Source organism: Humulus lupulus, chromosome 3, assembly GCF_963169125.1.
Source record: "Humulus lupulus chromosome 3, drHumLupu1.1, whole genome shotgun sequence".
NCBI classification, from domain to species: Eukaryota; Viridiplantae; Streptophyta; class Magnoliopsida; order Rosales; family Cannabaceae; genus Humulus; species Humulus lupulus.
The window spans coordinates 72,721,985-72,749,138 of record NC_084795.1 but is presented as its reverse complement, the minus strand read 5'-3'; the positions used below and the strand labels follow the sequence as shown (position 1 = coordinate 72,749,138).

At 35.4% G+C, this 27,154-nt stretch overlaps 2 protein-coding genes across 3 annotated transcripts; one reads left to right on the top strand and one right to left on the bottom strand.

Moving 5' to 3' along the window:
• The first annotated feature begins 2,226 nt into the window (after positions 1–2,226).
• LOC133822822 (choline/ethanolaminephosphotransferase 1) lies at positions 2,227–10,026 on the top strand. The gene is made up of 20 exons (XM_062255264.1): positions 2,227–2,395; positions 2,802–3,010; positions 4,272–4,281; positions 4,414–4,464; positions 5,098–5,175; positions 5,665–5,740; positions 5,861–5,883; positions 5,977–6,077; positions 6,419–6,513; positions 6,650–6,718; positions 6,860–6,929; positions 7,388–7,451; positions 8,350–8,390; positions 8,499–8,583; positions 8,751–8,813; positions 9,014–9,072; positions 9,197–9,249; positions 9,508–9,580; positions 9,663–9,707; positions 9,824–10,026. The coding sequence occupies exons 2-19, from the start codon at positions 2,874–2,876 to the stop codon at positions 9,682–9,684; spliced, it is 1,170 nt and encodes a 389-aa protein (XP_062111248.1). The 5' UTR covers positions 2,227–2,395; positions 2,802–2,873; the 3' UTR covers positions 9,685–9,707; positions 9,824–10,026.
• Positions 10,027–10,948: 922 nt separating this feature from the next.
• On the bottom strand, positions 10,949–15,103 carry LOC133822821 (uncharacterized). Of its 2 annotated transcripts, none has more exons than XM_062255263.1 (8): positions 14,588–15,103; positions 14,198–14,278; positions 14,022–14,081; positions 12,146–12,189; positions 11,693–11,754; positions 11,556–11,627; positions 11,363–11,464; positions 10,949–11,285 (listed from the first exon to the last, which is right to left on the bottom strand). In XM_062255263.1, the coding sequence occupies exons 1-8, from the start codon at positions 14,969–14,971 to the stop codon at positions 11,272–11,274; spliced, it is 819 nt and encodes a 272-aa protein (XP_062111247.1). In that variant the 5' UTR covers positions 14,972–15,103; the 3' UTR covers positions 10,949–11,271. The 2 variants fall into 2 exon arrangements, with proteins under 2 accessions (XP_062111247.1, XP_062111246.1); XM_062255262.1 differs by having other exon boundaries at positions 11,712–11,754; positions 14,588–15,096.
• Positions 15,104–27,154: the final 12,051 nt, after the last annotated feature.

The following is a 27,154-nucleotide window of genomic DNA, read 5'->3' as shown; positions in this document are numbered from 1 at the left end:
GCCTCACCATGCGAGGCTGGGCGAGGCAAGGTGCGCCTCGCTGTGCGAGGCTGGTCGAGGTATGGAGTGCCTCGCTACGTGAGGCTGGGCGAGGCCTGTGGTGTCTCGCTGCGCGAGGCTAGGCGTGGCATGGTGCGAGACACCCTTCTAGGCATGAGGCCCATCTGAGGCGCGAATCGCCCTGATGGTGCTAGGCCATTGGCCTAGGTAAATGTTCACCTATAATTTCCATACTTCCATCAAGGAAAGTTCTAAGGGAAATTATTCCCTATTTCCAAGACCCACGGGTCCGAGCCCAATAGCATGTATACCCGACCTTTAGCCATGTGGTCTAACTACGGTCCAAAGATTTTTTCTTTGGTCAATTTTTTGCATTCACAGCAGGGTTCTACAAAATTTAAAGCATCATTTTATTATTATTATTATTATTCTGAAATTTTTTCTTTTTGCATTCTTTTATTTTATTTTATGAAAGTGTTTTCAAATTTCAAGTGATATTTTCCCAAAAATATTAACTTCAATTATGCTTATGTACTTGCTACCAAAATAAATTATGCTTATGTACTGAACTAATATTATTTTATGCTATAACCATTGTGAAAACAATAAATCTAACTTTTGGATTGTTCTTTTAAATCTTTAGAGATGAAATCACATTGTATTACACTATTACTTGAACACACCTGAGAAAAATAGTTCACAAAAAGAGGTTTAAGCTTTTTGAATTGATGACCATTAATAGTTTTTTTGGTAGAACTATAGTGGAATCACAAACCTTTTGAATGTTTGCAATCCTTTCATAATTGCTGCTGGTATTCACAAGCCGCTTTTGAATTACTTTCCTGAGTTTTCATAAGCCAATCTTTAATATCTGCCTAAATTTCTTTTTTAAGTTTGATATTTCTTTAATGATATTTTTTAAAGAATTATAGTAAATGACCAAAAATAAAAGCATCAAGTAGCTAATGTCCTCATTTTTAAAATTGTAGAGAAATGACAATTTTACATTATTGATTATCTAAATTGCTTTTTTTTTTTTATAATTTATTTATTTAGGATTATATGACTTTAATATAGTGGTATATGTATATTAGTTTTGTTTAATTAGTTTTTATTTTAAAGTTATATTGATTTTTTAAGTTTTTTATAGGTTGTTGGTATATTATTTTTTAATTAGTGTATATGTTTTTTGTGGTATGGTATATAATTTTTTTTTGTGATATTTACTTTCTATTTTATTATACATAGTGGTAATATATAATTTTGTATCATGGTATATATATTTTAATGGTAGTATATAACTTTGTTAGCATAACATATACATTTTTTAGTAATAATTTTGTAAGTTTTGATGGTATATTATTTTTTAACTCAGTATATATACTTTGTGGTATGGTATATCATTCAACAACCCATAAAAAACGAAAAAAATCAAAATAACTTTAAAATAAAAACTAATTAAACAAATGTAATATACATATACCATAATATTAAAATATTTAGAATAAAATAATAATTTGTTAAAAGACATATTTGGTAATATGTGATATTAATGAGATGATTGTGCTATTTTACTACAAAATTAAAAATATGGGCATTTAGTTACTTTGACACTTCATTAAGGGTCATTTTGCACAATTCCCCTATTTTTTACTCGTGCAAATAATGTACCTTTGCAATTTGGAACAATTTTGTACTTTGGATGAAGATTGAAGTGATGCCTCACTGAATAGTTGCCAAATTGTGAACCAAAATAGACAAAGCTTCACGGATTAGTTACCATTGAATCTTTAATTTAAAATAAATTATAATTTATAAAAAAAAATTATAAGATTTTATTTAATTTAAATTACTTTTAGTGTAATGATTTGTTTTAAATTTATTAAATTTTAATAAAAAGAAAAGTTTTTTAATATTTTAAAATATACATGTAAGTGGTGCTCACGCGAACAAGACAGATCAGTAAGTAAAAATTCATGCCTGTATATTATTAGCCACATTATACGAAGTCCTTTACATATGTGAATAATTTGAGGAAAATTTAATAGCGAAAAAAAATTAGGGACCACAGTCGTGTACATGTGATATTTCGGGTCAAAAATGCTAACATACAGTAAAAATATTTGTCTGATATTTTTGACAGCTGTGCACGAATTCACATATTTTTATTTTTTATTGTTTTTAATATAAAAAAATTTATTTCTTTATTTATTTTTTGGGGTGAGGGGCTGGAAAGGAGTTTTTTTCTTGAGTTTTAATCTTTCTTTGCTTGTCAACTTTTTTTTTTCATCACTCTCCTCCTACTTCGGACGGGAGACAATACTTTTCCCTTTCTTTTTTATGTGCTCCAACACAATACCCACTCTCCATCGCTCTATCTCTACCATTTAAAGAGGTATAGCTTGTAATTTTATTTATTTTTTCGAATTTAGATCCGTGTTTTCCATTATATATTTCATACTATACACCCATATTTGTTAAAGTTTTAACTTTTCAGTATCTGATCTGTTTGACGTTTTCAAATCATATCCATGACCATGACCAACCATGCGATTTGTATTTATCTCCAGTTAATCTGTCTGATGTATTTTTTTTCTTTGTTGGGGGAGGACCTGTACTGGGTTATCTGTCTTTTTTTTAATTTTGAGACGTTTCTAGCATAACCCAAATGCAGGAACTTGAATGTGTTAATCATTATGATGATGGGTATTCTTAATCTTAAGCATATATTCTATTCTATGTAGGCTTGTGAAAATGATTGTATTTTTACATTAAGTCATTTCAATCTGCTTTTTGTGCAGGTTTTATTGAGACTTGAATCGAGTTTTATTTTTCGAGGCTAGTTAAAGTTTTGCCTTTAGAAAAGAAGAGGGATGTGTTATATTGGAGCACATGGTATAGCTGCACTGCACAGATATAAGTACAGTGGAGTAGATCATTCGTATCTCGCCAAATATGTCTTGCAACCCTTCTGGAGTCGCTTCGTTAAAATCTTTCCCCTTTGGATGCCGTAAGCTCCCTTTTCTTCAAAATAGTAATAAATAAATAACATTAACTATTGTGTTATTAATGACTTTCCCGATCTTAGTTTTTGGTACTCTCGCATGTTACCGTTTTCTGGTTTAACTAGTTGCTAAATTATGTGTTCACTTGTCTCTGTCTGCTCTCCAGCACTAACCTTTTTGTATTAAATTACATAAGCTTTAGTTGATGTATGAGCTTCCCGGGGCTCTGTAAATTGTTTAATCCTAAGTTGGCTGGTTGGAATTTGGTCTAATGGTTTGCCACTAAGGACTGGAAATATCATTCGAACTTTGCAAGATGTTTTTGATAGACCAATTAGCTTTTCTTTGTTAATTAGGAATTTGAGCCAACAAAAGAACGTAAACGTTTTAAGTTCTCGATTCCCAGTTTGTTTTCTGTCTCTCTTTCTCGATTTATATGTATATATAGAGGGAAATTATTAGGTAGTGATCACTACCTATGGTTACTTTCAGTATTTTAGGTACATAAATAATTTGCAACTCTATAATGTAGTTACAGGAGACCTTCTATAAATTTTTAGGAGATTTTTGTATAATTTAGAATATTGAAATAAGTACGTGTGTAACAAGTTTTTTAAATCTAATTTCAATATCCTAAATTATTTGAAATTTTCTAAAAGTTTGCGGTTGGTCTCTTGTAATTACATTATACACCGTTATGTAAAAAATAGAGTTACAACTTATTCATATACCGAAAATACTAAAACTAAAAGTACTTATAGGTAGTGATTAAAAACAATCACTACTATATTAGTACCCATATATATATATGTATAATCCCTTTAAAATTTTCTCCACTAGTCGACTCAAAATACCCTATTTTGTACCTAAAGTGGACCGTGGACATGTCATCTAAATGGCCACCACATTGCATTAGTGAACCGTGGTAGTGAAACAGTTTTTTATTCAGCCTTCTTTAAAATTTGGATTTAGGATGTGGGATTTGGCTTTTTTGTCTTTTTTTTTTGTTACCATGGTTTTCCTCTTGCCACAATTGAGGTTCGTAATAAATTTGGAGGAGGTCTGCATGATGCAGATGCAGTTTATTGTTGACTTAGTGAATGTAATATCTCTAGTCATTCTAATTTTTTAAATTACTATTAAGAGCTTTAGCTTTTCGTTCAAAAGTAATGTCTTGTGTTAAATTTATTTTGGTTCATTATTATTTTGTATTGTTATGTGCTAACTTTTCGTTCCTGTACACATGTTGGATTCTGGTTTCTTCAGTCCGAACATGGTATGTTATCATATTCTTCCCTCTTAACATCTTTGTGCCTTTTTGTAAATTCTTCATTTTTGTAATGTTTGTTCTTGGCTTCTTGCCTATTTTCTAAGAGTTATGCTTTTCTTGTTTGTTTTTTTTTTCCAGATAACTCTAATAGGATTCATGTTCTTACTCACATCTGCGATGCTTGGCATTGTAAGTGGGATTTTCTCTGTTATAATTTTTTTTTTTCATTTTTCAGATTTATCTTGCAATGCTTTTCTATATCACTTATGTTCGCACTCTCTCTTTAATTTCCCACTCTACATGTATCTTTATTTTCCAGCGCCATCGAGACAGGAATCTGTAAATACCCCTTATGCAAATTTTTATTTGTAGTTTGGTACTTTAAGCTGTCTTGTGTGTGTGTGCTCGCGTGTGTGTGTGTGTTTTCTCCAAAGTATTCAAGGAATGTTTGATCACTGTATTTTTGTAATGGATCTATTCAAAGTGGGATTAGGATTGGCAGAAACACAAATTTATGCTAATACTTTAAGCTGTTTTGTGTGTATGGGGTTTTTTATTTTAAGTATTCAAGCAATGCTTGGTCAATTTATATTGCAATACTTATTTTCGGTGCGGGATTAGGATTGGCAGAAACATTTCTTTCCATACATATAGCTGGCTAGCACAAATGTTGCTATCTATCTATTACTTTATAGTATGGCAGAATAGATTTATTTGATATTTTTGAAGTCCATTTCCATTTTCTTTTGGCTAAATTTAAAAGAGACTTCATTTTGCCTCCTTTGTGTTTATTGAATTTATATTTGTGTGTTTTATGTTCAGATTTATTCTCCTCAGTTGGATTCACCTCCTCCAAGATGGGTTCATTTTGCTCATGGATTACTACTGTTCTTATATCAGGTTTGATGAAATTTATTCAAGCAGTATGGTATTGTCTATAGGATATACATTATATGTGATGATGATATATACATGTAGAGTGACTAATTTTCTCGAAAGCTAGATAACTTGATATAGTTAACACAGAATTGTGTTGTCCTCTTTTTTTTTTTTAAATATATATATATATATATATTTGCTTAAAGCATTGTATATTCATTTTGATTTCTTTAAATTATTTTTTACTATGTGTTAGTATGTGGATGCCACTCTATTATTTGATTTCAATTGCTATTTTTTATTCACAGAACATCTTATTATCTACAGTGAAAATGTGATAATTATGTTGCTTTCCAGTCTAAAGTGATAATTTTGTTGTCTTTCCTGTCTAACAATTTGATTAAAATAGATCTTTAATGTTTTCCATCCTATTTCCTGGATTGTTTCACCGACCCAGACATGCATATTTGAAACTTCCTTTTAATGTTTTAATTCGGTATGCATTGCCAGACCTTTGATGCTGTGGACGGGAAGCAAGCAAGACGGACAAATTCTTCAAGTCCATTGGGGGAACTTTTTGACCATGGTAACTTTGTGTTACATTCTCTCTCGTTCTCTCATTATGTATATACATATATATATATTTATATATAAACGAATAATTGTTCAATGATTCATTAAACTTTTTCTTTGTATTTGTGTGCAGGATGTGACGCACTTGCTTGTGCCGTATGTCATTTTCGCAACTTGCCATTTTTTAGCTCTAAAAGATGAACTTGTGTTTGCTTATAATTTTCTGTTTCATTTTTGTTTATACTGTAGCTTGAGTCATTGGCTTTTGGAAGCACTTCCATGTGTGGAAGAGATACTTTCTGGTTCTGGGTGATTTCAGCTGTTCCATTTTATGGTGCAACATGGGAACAGTAAGTAAAATAGTTTGAACTTTATGTGGTAAAAGCATTTAATTCTCCACTTATTTCTTGAGGAAATGAAGTAGCAATTGGTTAATTCAACCAGCCAGAAAGTCATTTGCATTGTTGTTGGACAGGCTATGGATCTACATAAACTTTGAGCCTCTTTTATTGATGCATGCTTGTACTTTAATCATTATTTATTTCTTTTTTCAGAATTTATCTAATTAGGATTGATATTGTCATCATATTTTCTTGGCATTAGCTTTCTTTCTTGCTCTTTTTTTTTTATCAGTGGAACTTTATTGGTTGTTAAACTACAGACATTTTATGATTGAATTTTTTTGGTCCAGTTACTTCACAAATACCCTTATTCTTCCGGTTGTTAATGGACCTACCGAGGGTCTCGTGCTTATAGTCGTATGTCATTTCTTCACAGCTATTGTGGGTAATGTCTCGACTCTTTGTGTTCTATGCACATGAAAATCAATATATTTAAAATTTGTAAACTTGTACCTTGAGTTTTTTTTACCCCATCCATATCTAGCACGACTGGAAAATTTATTCATTATTTTGTTTGCCAGGTGCTGAATGGTGGGCTCAACAGTTTGGCAAGTCTATGCCCTTTTTAAGTTGGGTTCCATTTATTAGTGGTAAGATTGATGTATGTTGACTACCCAAAAATAGCTATGTGAAACAAACCTTGTGGAATGTATACTTAATATTGTTGCTCTTGGTTATGATGTGGCTTTTGACATGGTCTTACTTTGTTCAATTCTGTTTTTATACCTCAGAAATCCCAACATCCAGACTTGTGTTGTTCTTCATGGTAGCCTTTGCTGTTATACCAACAATTTCATTCAAGTACGTATTTCTTTCTTATTTTACTATTGATCTGGAACTTACAACTTATAATTGCTACTAAAAGAAAATAGGAACGGAAAAATAAAGTGGAATCCTTACATGGAATTTGTTAACTTCTTGTGATCTTATATGAGCGGTGTTGCAGTAGCTAGGCTTTATATTACTGAAACACATTGTTTGCACTGCCGCCAATGTTGTCTGCCCTGTTTGTTGCCTTGTAGAGGGTCAACAACTTTCCATTCCATTCTGTGGTTGTTAGCCTCGAGATTTTTATAGTGCACAACAAAAAATAAATGATTTTTCACAAAAAAGAAAAGAAAAGAAAAAGATATTTATATTTTCTATCAATCTACCTAATATGGCTTAGTTGATATTGGTATTGAGCTCTTATTAAGAGCTCAAAACCTGAAGTTGTCTAAAAGGCAACCATAACTTGCATTTCTCATTGTTTGATGCAGTGTGCACAATGTTTACAAGGTCGTTCAAGCAAGGAAAGGAAGCATGCTACTGGCCCTGGCAATGGTAACTTTATAATTATCTTGTACTTGCCTCTAGGAATGGCAAATAAACCTGACGGGGTGGGACACTGTGAAGCATTGCCATGTCGGGCCGGGTTTGCCTCAAATTTATCGGGGCAAATGGCAGGGTATCCCCACCCTGCAAAATAAGTATCATGTGGGGCGGGTAAAACCCTCCTCGATTAATATTAAATAAAAGAAAAAAGCATGACCAGTATGTGATTGTTATATTACTCATTACGTAATGGCTTGCAGTAGAATTAGATTATATTAAAGATGGCACAACATAATAAAATGCAGTTATATAGTCCTTATACTTTTTTTTTTGAAAAAGAGACAGAGGTCAAAAATTGACCTCCTCTCAATAACATTGAGAACCCTCAAAAACAATAAAAGTAAAAACAAAAACCAATCAGGCTCAAGAAAACAACCCTCGACTCACTCTTCAAAAACCATTACAACCACAAACTACATATTTATATTTACACTCAGTTTTGTATATATTCTTTGAAGATATATATATATTTATATATGTGCATAATATTTATACCAATAACAACGACATAAATACATGTGTTCATAGGCATACAACTTAATGGTACTACAACTCTCCTCCTCACAAAGAGGGGGTCCAAATTCGAATTCTAAAGAAAAAAAAACTTAATTTTTTTCTAAAATAATCCTTAGTTTCTAAATATTAAAATATATAATTTTGGAAGAAAAAAAAGGGACTGGTCGAGCCCGACCTGCCAACCCGTTGAGTTGGGGCAAATGTCCCCCCAGGGCGGTAACCTGTCCCTTTTACATCCTTACTTGCCTTGCTGCTTCCCTGCCCCCTATAATTGAAGGGATTTGTCTCCTAACCTTTTGTGCCTGACTAACATATTTGAATTTCCTATCAGCTTTATCCTTTTGCTGTACTTCTAGGCGGAGTCCTTGCTTGGTATTTCTCAAACACCTGTAAATTCTTTTTCTTATTTTTATTTCCTTTATTTGTGTGTAAAGATAATTATGCATATTGATATTTTTTGTTTCAACTATATGCATGTAGGGATTATTTGTCTCCATCTGATATTATAAGGAGCTATCCACATTTAGTTGTACTTGGAACTGGACTTGCTTTTGGATTCCTCGTGGTGAAATATCTTTTTTCTGTGAACTTATTTTCTTATGTTTATCAATATATCTATTATTGTATGAAAAGAGTCCTTGCAACTTTATTGTATTATGTGATCTTTAGTTCTTAGATAATCAAATTTTCATATCCACTTTCCCATTGATGATGCATTCCTTTCTGTGGCAGGGGAGAATGATACTGGCTCATCTGTGTGATGAACCAAAGGGTTTGAAAACCGGAATGTGCATGGTATGTCACAATTTCACTTCAGAATTCTGTGATTGTTTGTAAATTACTATTATGATAAACAGGGAGTAATTATGTTCTGATTTTTTAAGCTTAAGATATAAGCTGACTCTTAATCCAATTGTAACATATTGAAGTAAACTTCTTTGTGGATTCCGTAGCAGAAGCGTGACTACTTTTGCTAACTTCAATATTTTCTGCAGTCACTATTGTATATCCCTTTTGCCATTGCAAATGCGCTCACAGCCAGATTGAATGATGGGTATGTTGTATTATTTTCTTTACATTTTTTATTTTCATTTTGCTCTGTATAATTGTGCATTTCTAACAATTCTTGATGACTAAGATACATGTTTGCTTATGAACTTTCGTTTACTTTTTTGCAGAGTTCCTTTAGTTGATGAAAGCTTGGTTCTTCTTGGTTACTTCCTATTCACACGTATGGTGTTTATTATTCATAAGCTTCATCATTCTATTTTCTAAATAATCTCCGAATTCTTATAATCTGCTTCCAATGTCACAGGACTCATTTTATTGAGTTCCAATATCATAAAATTTTTGTTTGCAAGTAGTAACTGATTTGTAACTACTGCCTCTATTTAAATATAATGTGTATTTATATCAGATACCTTATTAATCTTATTATATGTTTAATTGACTTGTTCTCACTGACAAATCATTTATTTGCTGTTCTCAGTTGTGCTCTATTTGCACTTTGCCACATCAGTAATTCATGAAATCACCACAGCCTTAGGAATTTGTTGCTTCAGGTGAGAATCTTTTACATATAAAATTAAGGATGCAAATCAAGCCTTCCTTGAGTTTAATTATATTTTTTCTGTGATATGACAGGATAACAAGGAAAGAAGCTTAAAATCCGTTGATGTATTCTTCATGGTATTAGTCCTATCTTCACCCAATGATTCTTAATGTGTACAACTGTGATCATTTATTTTTGCATCTTTTTTAGATTTTGATATTCTCTCCTCTTTATTGTTTTTTCCTCATTCCAGCTGGCAAGCTTACATTGATGCAGCAACTGCCAAGGTTTTGGCTAAAATATATTTTTGACAACATTGATGACAGTTGTGTTATGTAATGGATTGTTTACCGAGTTGCCGAATAAAATTAGGCATGTTATTTTAATTTATATAGTGTATGGTGTTTTGATGTTACACAAATTGGCCAATTGATTCTTTCAGTTTGTTATTTATAATTTTTTTTAAAAAAATCAAGATATTTTAGTTGTCTTTGCTTTAAAATGCTTTATTAGAGATGAAATATTTTTCCACGGGGAACCTGCCCCTTATGGGGCGGGGATTAATCCCCGTCTAAACAGGGAATGCGGCGGGAGATAGACTATTTTCTATCTCCGAATGTTAAACAGGGGATGGGATAACATTTTTTGCCCCAACGAGGTCGTTTAATTTTTTATTTTTATTTTACATGTTATCTTTTGTGATTTTGTAGCATATTAATAATTTTTCATTTTGATTTTAGATAATATTTAATAATTTGAACTATTATTAATACAATATAATGTATATTAATTTTATGTAATTTAACTTATTTTATTTTTAAATAAATGGTTTTTTATGGGGATTCCTCGCCCATTGGGATGGGGATGGGGCCCGGCCAATTACTCACCCTGTTGTCATCCTAAGGTAAAATAGTCTCTTTTATCTGTATATTGTTGTAATTTTTCTGCATACATATGTTTGTATCTAAACCGCGCTTGAATTAACTCATAAATTTGTGTGCATAAACAACAGATTCTCTCTAATGTAACATGTTCACCATCTTCACTTGATAAGTAATTTTTTGCCTACAACATATACTTGCCTCCCGCAACTTCTTATTGGGTGTTGGGTGGCAGTGAGATTAATCTCTCCGTAATAGAGTAACAAGCTTTATAGTCGTTGAGAATCATTATTTTGACAAAAGTGGTAAGAACACAATCCATTTGGTTGGCGGTAAAAAATTGTTTGTACATTTAGTAAGCTAATTAGAAGCTGGAATAATTTTTATTAGTCTATTTAAATATTTTTCATTATTATTTTAAAAAAAAATTACCCCTGTTAAATTTTATTCCATCCCCTTTCCTTCAATGCAGCCACATTTCCAATATCACTACTGGATTTTGGGCACCATAAACAACTCTGATATTGGCGCATTTGCTATTTTTTATGTACTCTGAAGATGTAAGCTAAGAACGATCTTTTAACAATTACAGTAATCATGTTATCTTGAAAAGATTACTAGTAAATGCGATGAAGACTGCTAATGTGGCCGCCCCAATATATAATAAGCAAATGCTTTAGAGAGATTTACAAGCTAAAATCCTTTGTTGGTAAACTATATTGCTTTCTCCAGCCATTTCGGCATTCTTAATGAAGCCCTCAATCCAAGCCTGGTTAGGAACACAGAATACAACAGGTGCAGCAGGAACACGAATGATCCACTATTTAGGAAAACCTGTAAAGAGTGAAAGTTAATGGCAAAGTTATCACTGAAGAAGAAAACACATGGAGGTTGTTGAGTGGTGAAAATACCAGAACCCCGAAGATAATGTAAATCACATTCATGGACGGAACTGTATAAACTCCCGATGCAGTGATCAAGAATGTTAGAGAAGCATGTATATTTATAGTAATCTGCAAATGAGCAACGAACTTTGTTACTGGATTGCTGACAGTATCATGCAAAGAATGGAAAAACACACTAAAGATATAGATAATTAATTACCAAAGCAAGTATGTTTTCCCTGATTATAAACGAAGTAATCAAAACATATCCTACAGCACCAAGAGCGCGAACCTGTATATATAAACACACATTATAAACTTGTTCTTTTGAAAAAGGAGTTAAATTGAATTTCATACAATTGGGGGAACACAGTACAATTGTGCATAGAAAAATTGAGAGCTTCCAATCTGCTCCTGACCTGTAAGATTCAACAAGGAAAAATAAAAACAACAAAATTATGAAGGAAAATAAAAACAAATTTTTTCTCATTAAAACCAATTCTCTACTATATTATAAACCTTTAAAAGTAAAACCACACTAGAAGAACATACAAAACACTAGTTCTTTTTTTATTATTGAATTGAAAATTTATGCATAACACAAACTTGGTATAATAATCCATAACAAGAAAATGGTATTAAAAAAAAATATATTAGAACTACAAAGAGATTGTTACAGATCAATAAAATACACAAGACAATAAATAATCATATAAACTTGCAGTTTCTTCATTCCACCCCCCCCCCCCCCCCCCCCAAACACAGTTTTACCAATGTTATGTATTTTGCTTAGTGAAGAATCACACATACCTCCATAAAGCACCCATTGTTAAACCAACTAGACCATGCTTAAGCTGCACGAAATGTATCCACAAAGCAAGTAATTAGCTTATGAATTATAAAGTTAATCACCTAATATATTAAATACTGAAACCAAACTCTTGAATTTAAGCAATTGCATTGTCATACAAAATGGACTACAAGCAATCCATGTTACAATTCTGTCATTGAAATCCAAGTCTAGCAAAAAGCCAAAACTTCAGCTTCCGAATCTATGACAATTCTGACCAAAATTGAGAAGCCGTAGTCCATAGGTTCATTTTGTTTAGCCCTTTTTGCTCACCTTCCCTCTCATCATCATCAGGCTGAACAGATTCTTCTAACTCAGCATCTATGATAACCCCCATGCATCACATGTAACAATTTTGTTTTTATTGATATTTGCTTTTTCAGAACCAGCCCTGTTAACCACCAACATTCCATCCACATCCCTTGGAAATATACAGTACAAACCCAGATATAGAATCATACAGGATTTCCTCACCAAAAGATACATCACAAGAAGTAATCGTCCTTGGAACAGCTGAGAATCCCAGAGCTCCAGAGATTATAGCATAATAAGTATTGCCATTCATCTTTTCAACTGGGCTCTCGTTCATTCTTAGCCTTAAATCTCGTTCAAGAGCTCTCTGAAGAAACAAAAACAGTGAAAGCAAGATCTTCAGGCAGCATTTCAATCATCACCCCTCCAAATTTCCCAAAAGAGCTAGACTCATTTCCTGAACTTTCTCTGATTTTTCTGTAGTATGATACAACCCAATTGCATTTCTACCTGTTGACATCTCTGGAAGCCTAAGACCATAACAACAAGCACAAAATGGCAGCAAAAAAGCACTACTAACTGTACGAAAGCCATCAAACTCTTCAAAAACCGGTCTCTGTTCATCTTCATAATTATCTGATAATCTTGAAAGCAAATAATTTGCAACTTAGTGAAGTGAAATTCCACTAGTTCTACAGTTTTGAAGTTAGATGTAGTGTCAAAAACCTACTTTTGACAAGCAAACTCCACCAATATTTCAGCTACTGAACAAACTAAAAACCAGCACTATCTTCTCAAAACTTCCCCAAATCTTCAAATTATGGAAGAAAAAGGATCACGCGCTTAACCAAAAAAAAAAAAAAAAAACACGCACTCCCTTTAAGCCACCATATACATCAAAGTTTAACAAACAAGCTCACTCTTAGAAAACCAATCATGCCAAAGTAAAACTTTCCAGTAGATGTTGAGGAATATTTTCGGAGCTATATCATTACTATAAGTCAATAACCATATCCTTTTGGTTCCTTATTGATTCGGGAACTCTGTAAATTTATTTCCGTAGTACTCATCTGACAATAAACCACCAACATTTTCGACTTGGGAGAGTGACAATTCAACTCGATTTTGGTGAAAGTAGTGTCTCGTTTAGATCACTGTTCTACCCATCAAAGAACTTCAACATGCTACACAACTTATTTGTCAGCAAACAAAAATGCTTTCATCATATCATCCATCTATAAACTTGTTTAGAACATTAATTCTGTTGAAGCAAGCAACTTATCTTATGATCCAAGCAGAAGAAATTCCAAACCTTACACTATAGATACTGATATTATATCCTAAACTAAGTCGTAAACAAATCAGATCCAAACTGAAGATAATTAGGGAATGTGACAGCAATCAAGTTTTTTGTGCTTCTACCAAGTCATATACAAATACGCTAGACAATGTTTTTGTGGAACTTGGAAACAGCTAGTTAAGAACTGAAAAAACAACCGAATTCATATGCAAAACCTTCTTACAGTAGCAACCAAATTAAGAAGTGTTTTGGGAATAAGCTAATAAAAATGAAAACCTACTCACCAGGTAGGTTAATGCTTTTACAGGACCAGACAACACAAGTAATAGCATAGTTGTTGCCACCTACCAAGATGAAAGATTATTGCCATTAGAGTAGAAAAACTTACTTAAAATCATATGCAAGCTATATGAGAATTCTCCATAAATGTATATATGCTAAGTCATTAATGGTAACAGACCATAGTCTTTCTTCCAGCCGGAATCCCCCACCTCATTGAGGAAATTACTATCGGAAGTGAGAAGAAGCACCCAAAATAATTCTGCACACAAAGCCACGTACAGAACTTTATACACACATAACATAATCAAAAGCGCACACATAATTAACCATTTAAGTAACCGAACAAATAGATGTTCGAACTTCGAAATCAAAGATAGCAAGATACATATTCCTCTTCTCGTTCAACTATTACCAAAAAAAAAAAAAAACTTTGAAAGAATACAACATTTTGTGCTAAACCCATTAACAAAACGTAGCAGAAAGTATCACACGAGCAAAAAAAAAACTATGATTTTTGGTTCCATCAGCTAAATAAAAAGAACCCTCTATTCAATTCACACTATCGAACCTCAATCGCGAGAGAATTACTCAAAAAATAGACTAAGCCGGTGAGAGCAGCGAACATGGAACACTCCACCAATGCCAAAGTTTTCTGATACACCATTCCCCTTGAAGACAAATCCTGAAGCTGAAGCTGAGGCGAAGATTTGTCTCTATCCTCGTCATTTTGAAAAGACAATGTTTCAATTCCTGAGACCCTCGGGGACTTGAAGGTGAGGTTCGAGGAGCGAGGGATTGGGATATGAGATGGTGAATGTGAAAACCAGTGGCTATTGGGTTTGAAGTGAAACCTGGGTCTGTGAGAGACCGAAGAGAGAAAGGAAGGGAGATGAGTATTTTGGGAAAGGAAGAAAGACAGATGGTGCGGTTGATGAATTTTCAGAGGAATCATGGAGTTCAGAAGAGAAGTGAAGAAGAAGAAGATAGAGTGGTTGTTTTACATATATATAAAAATTGGAAAACACGAAACGTTTATTATCGAAATTCACCGCACCTCACTGGCGTAACACTAAATTGTTGTGTTTTAAAGAAAAAATTAAGCTTTGTCGTTGCCAGCCCTCACTAACTCAGTATGTCTCCTCCTGTCATGATACAAAGTACCTAATTACCACCGAATTAATTCAAACCAATATAATTACAAAAAATTGTATATCTAATTACAATTGAATTAGATTAGTTTTAATAAGATGGATGTTAATTATATTGGATTGGATAGTATATGAGACGGTACAAATACAAATAGGAACTAATTCAATCTAATTACATTTAAGAAAAATATATTTTTTAATATATATTATATTATAAATAAATATATTTAATTGAATTGTTGTTGTTTTTTGATGCTATGTTAGCACTTTGAAGATTTTGTTGTTGTGTTCGTGTTATATTACTATTTAAATACTCTAATTATTTGGTTTCGAGATATTAGTTTAAATTTGAATGGTTTCGAGATATTAGTTACACTTAATGTGGTAAATGTAAATACTTAATTCAATATTTTTACTAAATAATGTTTAGTTTTTTTTGTATGATTTATTTAGTATGTTCTTTTTTTATATGTTAATTTTTTTAATATTAAAATTTAGGTTTAAAGATAAAATAATCGATCTAATCCAATTACAATTGAATTAGATTGGATTGAATAATTGTTAGATTTTTTTTGTTAAAAGTTAAAAGTGAATTGTTAAAATTGAAAAATTTTATTTGTGTGTGATATGAGAAAAGTCCCACATGGATTTGGAACACTCCTCCAAAAGTGTATATAAAATGCAAGTGTCATGCATTGGAGTGTGCCCCAAGGGGTACTCAATTTTGTGCGCATGGGTGAGGACTCACATACTTGACCACCACACACGCACGCCGTCCGACCTGAAGCACTAAACGTGATCCGTATTAACTACATATTACGCGACAATTCCTCGCATGATTTAAAAACGTTTCTTATTGTTTTATTGGTGATCAACTTCTCTACATAAGTCAGATTAGAATAACGGGAGAATATATCTTTTTTACAAAAAACATTCTCTTAAAAAAAATTCAAATTTTCTTTGAGCTTTTGAGGGTGTACGAGAGCGAATCCTTTCGGTGCAGAGAGGTATCGTATATGGTGGCTGTTTTATCCTGGGACGGCATGGTTGCTAGACTGCCGTGCACACTTAGGGTAGAGCCGCGAAACGTCTTAAAGAGAGTGACATTGTCCGCGACTCAGCCAGAAATCTTCTATCGGTAATCCGTTCCAATTATTATTTCTTTTCAGAATAACACTTTTTAACAATTTTAAGACGTGTCTGTTCTGCTATGGCTACTACCGATGATTTTTCTGGTTCTGCTGCTACTGATATTAACAAGCCCTTTCGTTTTGAGGGTTTGCACTTTAAGCTTTGGAAATAAAAGATGCTCTTTTATCTGACCATGAATAAGGTTGCGTTTTTCCTCACTGCTCTGAAGCCGGTTGTCTCTGAACCTTCGACCGACAAGGACAAAGAGACTGAACGCGAGAAGCAACAGAAGGAATTGGACTCTTGGGTTGAAAACGACTTCCTCTGTAAGAATTTTATTCTTAACGGTTCATCTGACGACCTCTATGATTATTATAATTCAGATAAATCTACAAGTGAAATTTGGGAGGCGTTGCAAAAGAAATATGATACAGAGGAGGCATGAACCAAAAAATATGTTGTCAGCCGCTACCTGAAATATCAAATGGTGGACGATAAATCTGTGGAACCCTAACCTCACGAACTTCAGAAAATTGCGCAGGAGATTATCTTAGAAGGTATGACTCTTGATGAACAGTTTCAAGTTGTTGTTTTAATTGACAAATTACCTCCTTCTTGGAAGGATTTCAAAAGTGTACTCAGGCATAAAACTAAGGAATTTTCCTTAGAGAGTTTGATCACCCGCCTTCGTATCGAGGAGGAAGCAAGGAAACAACACCAAAAAGAAGAGGTGATTGTTGTCTCTAACAGCAACCCCAAGAAGTCCACAACTGTTGTTCTGAAGCCTAATGGAAAAAATTTAAAGAATCAGAACCGCAACTCCAATTCAAATTCCAACCGCAACAACCAGAACACTCCTTGAAACAATAATCAAAGTCGGAACCATAACAGGAACCAACCTGGAAGGCAGCAGCCTCCAACTAAATAGAATGACTCTGGACAATTCCTTTGTTACAACTGTAACAAGCCAGGTCATATGGAACGCAAGTGTAGGAACAAGCCAAGCACTGCTCCGCAAGCTAACTTGATTGAAGAAGCATTTATAGCTATGAATTCTGAGATAAACCTAATTGGTGGATCAGATGGGTAGTGGGTAGACACTGGCGCTTCTCGCCATGTCTGCTATGATCGTGCTATGTTTAAGACATACACTATTGCTGGTGATAAGAAAGTGTTGTTGGGAGATTCCCACACCACTATTGTTGCTGGGATTGGGAATGTGGAGCTTAAGTTTACCTCAGGTTAGACTTTATTACTGAAAGATGTAATGCATACTCCTGAGATGAGAAAGAATCTGGTGTCTGGTTTTCTGCCTAATAAGCCTGGGTTTACTTAAACTATTGCGGCTGATTTGTACACCATCACTAAGAAAGATATTTTTGTTGGGAAGGGTTATGCTACTGATGACATGTTTAAGTTAAATGTTGAATTTAATAAAGTTTCTCCTTCTGCTTATATGTGTGTGATTTTAATGTTTGGCATGCTAGACTTTGTCATGTTAATAAGCACATTATTAAGAACATGAGTAACATTGGTTTAATTCCTAAAATGTCAGATAATGATTTTGAAAAATGTGATTTTAGTAGTCAAGCAAAAATAACTAAGACACCACATAAACCAGTTACTTGAGAATCTGAGCCTTTAGATTTAATTCATTCAGATATTTGTGAACTTGATGGAACGTTAACTAGGAATGGTAAACGTTATTTCATCACTTTTATTGATGATTGTTCTGACTTTATTTATGTGTACTTAATGAAAAATAAAAGTGATGCGCTTGACATGTTCAAATTATTTGTGACTGAAATTGAAAATCAATTCAATAAGAAAATTAAAAGGTTTCGTAGTGATAGAGGAACTGAATATGATTCAAGCATGTTTATTGAGTTTTATAATTCACATGGCATTGTACACGAAACCACTGCACCATATTCACCTAAAATGAACAGTAAGCTGAAAGAAAGAATCGAACTTTTACTGAATCTGTTGTGGCTATTTTATTGAATTCTGGTGCTGCATCTCATTGGTGGGGTGAAATTCTTTTGACTGTTTGTTATGTGTTGAATAGAGTTCCTAAGTCTAAGAGAAAAAGTTTCACCATATGAGATCTTAAAAAATAGGCCACCTAACCTGTCTTATTTTAGAACGTGGGGTTGTTTGGCTTATCTTCGTATTCCTGATCCTAAGAGAATTAAGCTAGCAAGTAGAGCCTTTGAATGTGTATTTATCAGATATGTAATTAATAGTAAATCATATAGGTTCTATGATTTAAATACGCATGTTATTGTGGAATCAAATGATGCTGGTTTTTATGAACATAGATTTCCTTTTAAATTGAGAAATAGTGGGGGCGCATCTACTAGCAACATTCCTATGATTAGGAGTAATGAGCATATTGAGGATAGAGAATCAGAACCTAGGAGAAGTAAGAGAGCTAGAGTTGCTAAAGAATATGCTTATGATTTTCGTGTTTATACATTAGAGGAGGATCGTGCTAACCTCCAAGAAGCTTTGTCTTCTTTAGATGCTAACCTCTGGCAAGAAGCCATAAATGATGAAATGGACTCTCTTGAGTCTAACAATACGTGGCACTTAGTTGATTTACCTCCTGGTTGTAAGCCTATAGGTTGTAAGTAGATTTTGAAAAAGAAATTGAAACCCGACGATACTATTGATAAGTACAAGGCTCGTCTTGTAGCCAAGGGTTTTAGGCAAAGAGAGAATGTAGATTTCTTTGACACTTATTCACCTGTTACTAGAACAACATCCATTAAAGTATTGATTTCGTTAGCTTCTGTTCATAACTTAGTTGTGCACCAAATGGATGTTAAGACTACTTTTTTGAATGGTGAATTAGAAGAGGAGATTTACATGGACCAACCTAAAGGGTTTGTAATCCCTGGTCTGAAACATAAGGTTTGTAAACTGGATAAGTCTCTATATGGTCTTTGGCAGGCACCTAAGCAATGGCATGAGAAATTTGACAATTTAGTCATCTCACATGGTTTCAAAATGAATGAAAGTAACAAATGCATTTACTATAAATATGAGAATGACATTTGCACTATTGTATGTCTATATGTGGATGACTTGCTCATATTTGGTTCGAATATCCATACTGTGAATGCTGTGAAATCTCTGTTATGTGCTAACTTTGATATGAAAGACCTTGGAGAAGTGAATGTAATCCTTGGTATTAAGATTACTAGCTCTGAAAAGGGGATTTCTTTGGATCAATCTCACTATATTGAGAAGATTCTAAAGAAATACAATTACTTTGACTGTAAACCTGCTTGCACACCATATGATCCAAGTGTTAAGTTATTTAAGAACATTGGTGACGGTGTGAGACAATCTGACTATGCGAGCATCATTGGCAGTCTTTGATATGCCACTGATTGTACGAGACCCGACATTGCTTATGTTGTGGGATTATTGTGCAGGTTTACTAGTAGACCTAGTATAGAGCATTGTCATGCTATTGAAAGGTTCATGAGATACCTAAAGAGAACCATGAACCTTGGATTACATTATCAAAAGTTTCCAGCTGTTCTTGAAGGATATAGTGATGCAGACTGAAACACTCTGTCTGATGACTCCAAAGCTACAAGTGGATATATTTTTAGTATAGCTGGTGGAGCTGTTTCTTGGAAGTCTAAGAAACAAACTATTTTGTCTCAATCCACCATGGAGTCTGAAATGATAGCACTAGCTACAACTAGTAAAGAAGCAGGTTGGCTGAGAAGCCTGCTAGCTGAGATCCCTTTATGGGAAAAACCGATACCAGCTGTGTTGATCCACTGCGATAGTACCGCAGCTGTTGCAAAAATTCAGAACTGTTATTACAACGGTAAGAGACGACAGATACATCGTAAGCATAGTACTGTTAGAGAGTTTTCCTCAACAAGAGCTATTAGAGTGGACCATGTACGCACTGATGATAACTTAGCAAATCCTTTGAGAAAGGATTAGCTAGAGAGAAAGTCCATAAAACATCGAAAGGAATGAGACTATTGCCCTTAGAATGATGAATCACTCATGATGGTAACCCAACCTAAAGGCTGGAGATCCCAAGAACTAGGTTCAATGGGTAATAACAAGTTGTGAAGTGATATGAGTTGGATAATGCTATTTCTATTAAAGCATATAGAAGCATGAATTCCTGAAGTGATGAGAGGATGAATTAATAGAAACTCTTAAAGAGATCTATACTCTATGTGGAGTGGAGTACCAAGCTACATGAGTACTCTTGATAGACTCACCTATGTGAATGTGGAAGTGAGGCCGCTTTCTATGGAATTTTGGGCAAAATTTCTAGAGCATTCACTATACTAGGATAGACGTGCATGACCATTAACGCACGAGCTTTTTGACTACACCCTTGAAAGGTTGGTGCGTGGTACGATGTTAGAAATAGAGTTCAAGACTACATGTCACTCTAGTATAATCTAAATCATATTCACTACGCAAATGTTCAAATCGAAAGATACATTTGTTTATGCTCAATCTTATAGATTTTGATATTGCTCGAGAAAATATTTTTTAAAAATTCAAGTGGAGGACTGTTGGAACTTTTTTGTTAAAAGTTAAAAGTGAATTGTTAAAATTGAAAAAGTACATTTGTGTGTGATATGAGAAAAATCCCACATGAATTTAGAACACTCCTCCAAGAGTGTATATAAGATGCAAGTACCATGCATTGGGGTGTGCCCCAAGGGATACCCATTTTTGTGCGCATGGGTGAGGACTCACACACTTGACCACCACATACGCGCGCGCCGCCGTTCGTCCGACCGAGCCGAGCTGAGTTGGGGGGCGGGTGTTGTGGTGTCATACTGTATTTTTTGTTGAAAAAGTATTTAATAAAATAAATATTTTTATTTATTAATTAATTTTAAAATGGTTTATTAGAAGCAGTAAACGTGATCCGTTTTAACTGCATATAACGCGACAATTCCTCTCATGATGTAAAAATATTTCTTACCGTTTTATTGGTGATCAACTTCTCTACATAAGTTGGATTAGAATAATGGGAGAATATATCTTTTTTACAGAAAACATTCTCTTCAATTTTTTTTTTTTTGAATTTTCTCTGAGTTTTTGAGGGTGTATGAGAGCACATCCTTTCGGCCCAGAGAGATATCGTATACAGTGGCTATTTTATCCTGGGGACGGTGTGGTTGCTAAACTATCGTGCACACTTAGGGCAGAGCTGCGAAACGTCTTAAAGAGAGCAACATTGTCCGCGACTCAGTTAGAAATCTTCTATCGGTAATCCGTTCCAATTATTTTTTTTTCTTTTTCAGAATAACACTTATTAACAATAATGATTTTCAATATCTAAAATTTAATTAAATTAGATTGATCTTGAGTAAAAATATTGGATTGAATCAGATAAACACCTCTCAGCTTAGAGATAGTATTTCCCTACCTTTCATAATATTTAATAATTAATTTTTAAATCAAATATAAACAAATATTGTATGTAGTGCTCCTTTTAATTTAAAAAGTCACACTTTATCGTTAAAATACTATTAGTAAAAATAACATTGTAGAAAATTATTGGAAAAGGCTAAATATTTTAGGAAAAATATATCTTTGATCCATTTTTTTTTAAAGTTTGAAATAGTGTTAAGATGATTAAACTTATGTTTTATTTCTCTTTTATTAGACAATTCACTTTTTTTTTTCTTTTCTAACATTTTCATAAACACGCCAATATACTCTTTCTTTTCTTTTTTCATTACTTTATGAATATTTTCATTTTATATCTACTACTACAATTGTAATTTGGAAAAGTCTGAATGATACTGTCTGTTTCTTCTAGGCTTTACTTATGCTATATTCTATTATATTAGTTTTATTAAAAATAAAATTGTGAGTCTTTCTTTATGCATGTTCCTATATTGAAAGAAAACTATTTTAAGGAATGTTTACATATATATGATAATAATAAAATATCTGGAATAAAAAAATAAAAGACATTTTTGTCATATTTTTTTGTCCTTCCGCTTGAAAAAAAATCTTCAACAAAGTTTATATCTTTATATATTATAAATGTGAGTTTAATAAAAATTGTTACTTTTCGTTAATTTAACTTTTTATTTTTATATTTTTTAACTTCATTATTTTAAAGTCATTTAAATAAAGTAAATAAATTTTAATAAAAAAATAAAAAGTAATAAAATCATCTAAATAAAGTAAACAAATTACAAAAGTAATAAATGAGCCATAATAATTTCTCATCACATATTTTAAAATTTCATATTAAAATAATTAAATTAATCTATCAATTATGTTTTCAATACTATAATCGAACAATATTTATGTGCTTAATTTTTTTTTTTATTAATTATTTATTTCATTATTTAGCGTATTTTATTTCTATTCTATATAAAAATGTGTAGATAATAGAAATTCTTAGTTTTCATGGTTTTTTTTGTTAACTTTAATGGAATATTACAAATATTTAACAGAATATATATTTGTTTACCGAGATTTTCAGAAACCACACTAATGAATATTAGCTGAAAATAATGATATGGAAAGTAGAAGATTAACACAGGATTTTTACGTGGTTGGGGCGTTAATAAGCCTTAGTCCACGAGTCAGTTGTATTAGAGCTTGGAAAGTCTTTTACAATGGAGTTCTCTCTATGTTTTGACAGAGTAACTGTATATAAGTCGAAGCGAGGTCCTTTTCCAGTGTTCTATCGCCTGTATTTATAAGCTCATAGGAACACTGGGTCTGGGCCGGGTATGACCCGGGCCCATCAGAGATATGGATACTCTTGGCTTCTCTGGTAGAAGCCCAATATAAAAGATAAAACATACATAGATTCAAGACTAATTAAGGCCCAATAGGGTGGCCCAAGGACTATATTTCGCTCGACAAAATGGTGCTTTTAGTCTGGGCACTTCGAGTTACGAGGCAGATTCAGGGGACAAGACCAGTCAGAGTACTTGGCAGTGCAGACCTGAAACAGCGGCGTGCAATCCCGAGGTGGCATTTTCCGCAGGTGAAAAGTGGGGACAACCCCCACGCGTTGTGGGGCGACTTCAGGATCACAGATGCTTTTCCTTGCCCAGCGGGAGGACCTGATCTGGGTTCATTTACCTTTGTCCCTCTTCGTTTAGCACAGGCCCAGACCGTTACCAGGCTCCGGGATCATTTTACGTGTGCTTCTATTATGATCCGAACCATCTGTCGTCTCCTGGATGACTGTCCTGGATCACCATCCCGGACACAATCCGGGTCCAGAATCACACTAGGGCCGTGGCCCTCGGTTACTCCTGTACCAAGTGGGCTTGAGCCGGGCCAATCATTCGAACGCCCCAGACCATGGCCCTGGGCCATCGTCCCGGGCCCACGACAGGAAACGGGGATAACATTTACCCCCCAAGCCTTTGCCTAGGGCCGCTAGGAGGAGGCTTGCCTTGTTCCCGGACGCTCCACAGTTGTCTTCCCCAGTTCCTGCCTGGAATCATGGGTCCGTGACAAAGGGCAGTGACGCTGGCCGTATGCTGGGCCCGGATCGTTTACCAGTGTCCGGGTACGTTTACCTGAGTCCCGCTTCGTGGCAGGGGGACACGTGTCGCCAGGTGACTGCAGCATGGATGGATTTCGACCTCAAAAGGTCACCTAGCCACCTCAAGGGTCGCTAGGCCTAGGCTAGCGCGTCAGCACAGATCTCGAAGCGTCCCATCCGCATGGGGGTCCTTCATTAATACTTCTGGGTTGATGTGGACCGTAGGATGGGGCGACCTTTGGCATCCGCCCCTCCTGGGCTGTTAGATCTGAGATGGCTAGGATCCAGCCTGAGAGGGCTCATAAATGCCCCTGCACGACTTTGGACCGTTCGATGGGGAGATACCTGTCCGTAGGATCAGAGGCCAGGATTTGGGCCTTTATAAATACCCCACAGACGCTCATTTGACATTTTTACACGCTCGAGCCATTTCAAGTGTAACGACCAAAATTTGCTAATCGGGCTTAGGGCCTTGATTAGTGCGCCTGGAGGGCAATAAATGATTTGATATGCTAATACGTGGATTTATGTGAATATATGATAATGATGCATGTTTAATTGAGTTAAATGTGCATGTGGGCCCCGTCTGGATATTAGGGGCATAAGTGTGATAAATGTTATATATATGTGATATGTCTGTGCAGCATGATCCGAGACAGTCCTGGGGAGCGGTTAGCCTGAGAGTCACAACGGGGTAGAGATTCCGACTCGGGGTGAGTCGAGGGGTAATTTGGGTACTAGGTGTGTTATGGGATTATCGGGACATGAAAATAAATATTTGGAGATATACTTGAGGATAGAATGTCTAGGCGGGAATATTGGGGAAATTTACCATTTTGCCCTCGGGGACGTTTTGGTACCCCGAGCCTTGAGGTAACCACATAGACTTAAGTGAATAAAACAAAAATGGAGAATTGTTTAGAAGTTTAAGAACCGACACTAGCACTTCTCTTCACAGCCAAGGATAGCTTTTATTTTCTTCTCTCTTTCACTCTCTAAGGCAAACTCAAAGGGAAACTCAAAGGAAAACTTGGAGGAATTGGCTAGGAACTAAAAGGATTTCAGCTGGGATCTAGGGAGCTTGGAGCATAAGGGGCTGGTTCTAAGGTTTAATTCAGCAAGAGGTAAACTTTAATTATAGAGGATATGTTTAGAATTGCAGCTGATTGTTAGAGTATGCATGTTAGCAAGCTTGAATTGTTCTTGAGTGATCTAGTTGAGTTTTGGAGTAGATTTTGATGGGTTTTGATGTTGTTATTGAGTTGTTGTTGAGCTGGAATATATGTGTTAATTATCTGGGTTTGATAGATGAGTTTTGGGTGAATTGGCTTGAAGAAAGGTGTGGAAAAATGGTGAGAAAATCTGGGTTCGGTGACGAGGGCCGCGGCCCTAGGATGGGCGCACCGCAACCTGTGTGCGCGCGCGGCCGAGGGTGGCCGAGAAGTTCATGCGCGCCGCGGTGCTTAGTGCGCGCGTCGCGGCCCGTGTGTGTTGCAGGGGTGTGCTAGCCTCTGTTTTGAGGCTAGCCGCGGCTCTTGAGGGTGGGGCCGCGGCCCTTAGTGCCAGTTCGAGTTTTTAAGGGTGTTTAGGCTTGGGAACTTAGTGGTTAAGGCTTGGGATGGATTCTATCACCCGGATTGATAGAATTCAAGGTTCCAGAGGTTAGGGTTATAGCTCGGAGTTATTTATTGGATTAGAATTTGATGGATGGATATTGTTAATGTGTTGTGACTAGGGTTTCGGCCAGGCTCAAGTTAGAGGACTGTGCTCGGGGCATCGGTGCTCAGAAAGCTCGGAACTCAGGTAAGAAAACCCTTGTTCCCATAGAGCTTGTGTGCAAGGCTGAGCCCAATGTGTTTGAGTAGAATTGGTATGCAGGGCTGAGCCCAGTATGTTAGAACTGCGGGGCGTAGCCCTTTAATTGAATAAGCTAGAATTCTGTATTTGTTTGCTATGCTATGTATGTTATGATGTGAACGATCGGCAAGAGCCGGGAACGGTGTAGACCGAGAACGGCGAAGGGCCGGGAATGGCGTTGGGCACGTTGAGTGCAAGGCCGAGAATGGCAAAGGGCCGGGAGCAACGTTGAGCACGTGGAGTGCGAGTTGCCAGGGCGAGTCCCTAAAAGGATACCTGGGATATCCTCACGGTGTGGTCCGCGAACCCAGGGCTTGGTAAACGCCTGGGACGGCTAGGCCGTATGTGTTTAGCCCATTGGTGGCCTGTTTATATGCTTATTGTATGTGTTGCATATGTTATCTGTTTATGGGTTTTCTTGCTGGGCTTCGGCTCACAGATGCTCTGTGGTGCAGGTAAGGGTAAAGAGAAGATCAACCAACCATGAGAACAGCAGGCGTGAGGCGGCGTGTACATGTTTGGCCAGCCTGGCTGCCACAGCCAGGGGATTTTGGGAGATGCTTGTAAATGAACTTAGATTTTGTCGTTTAGCCAACTTGGTTTTATTTTTTATGTTGTAAATATTTCTAAACTGTATTTTGGGATCTCAGGTGTCAACTTTTATGATTTTCAATGTTATGGAGTAAATTCTAAATTTTTCCTCTGTTTATGGATTAATTACACTGTTTGACTTAAAACCTCGATTAACGAGTTGTAAGCATGTTTTTAAACTCACCTGTAACGGATCTAAGGAAGTAGGTCGTTACATCAAGAACTGATAAGCTTTACCTAAGCTTTGCATGTCCGATATCGCCAGCGACATCCACCATTGCTTGCTAACTCTACGTCGTCGTCTATTCCCCACTGCCCCAGGGTCTGCCCATTCGCCTGAGAACCCGTCCTGTGTCTGTCCTATTGACGAATTGCTGAACCAGCTTCACCATTTCAAGAACGAAGTTCTGCCGTTCTTACCGTCGGACAACCACCATCTTCTACGGCCAACAACTCACAGTAAGTCCTTCTGACCTTCTTGATGAATATATGAACTTAGGCTATTCTTTTAATTTGCATGTTTAGGTTGCTAGAATCTGATTACGTTTAGGAGTTGTTAGGAAGGCCACCTGGTTTGGGTTGCTCCATATCCGGATGCTTCCCGGACAGATGGCAGAGCCTTAGTAGCTATTTTTCCGTTCCCAATCAGGGTCTCGTGGTTCCTTGGTGATCCCGGACCCGATCCGAAGGGGCTGCAAGCAGTCCTTAGGAGACCCCTTAACCGACTTTCTTGGGTTTAGGTACTGACTGCTTGGCTTTCTTTCTTTGTTCCCAAATCATCAACTATGACAACAGGTGTCACACTCCACTCCGAGGAAGAAGTCAACAGGGCCCCTGTCGTCATCGCTGGGTCTCGGACACCCAAGGGTAACAGGTGGGA

Excerpts from the sequence above, each read along its gene's own strand:
- LOC133822821 (XM_062255262.1), bottom strand. The coding sequence starts at position 14,971 with ATGATTCCTCTGAAAATTCATCAACCGCACCATCTGTCTTTCTTCCTT. Across the intron at positions 11,755-12,145 it reads ACAATGGGTGCTTTATGGAG|GTCAGGAGCAGATTGGAAGC; the intron begins GTATGTGTGATT and ends TGAATCTTACAG. Across the intron at positions 11,286-11,362 it reads ACATTATCTTCGGGGTTCTG|GTTTTCCTAAATAGTGGATC; the intron begins GTATTTTCACCA and ends CACTCTTTACAG.
- LOC133822822 (XM_062255264.1), top strand. The coding sequence starts at position 2,874 with ATGTGTTATATTGGAGCACATGGTATAGCTGCACTGCACAGATATAAG. Across the intron at positions 7,452-8,349 it reads TGCTACTGGCCCTGGCAATG|CTTTATCCTTTTGCTGTACT; the intron begins GTAACTTTATAA and ends ATTTCCTATCAG. Across the intron at positions 9,250-9,507 it reads TGGTTACTTCCTATTCACAC|TTGTGCTCTATTTGCACTTT; the intron begins GTATGGTGTTTA and ends TGCTGTTCTCAG.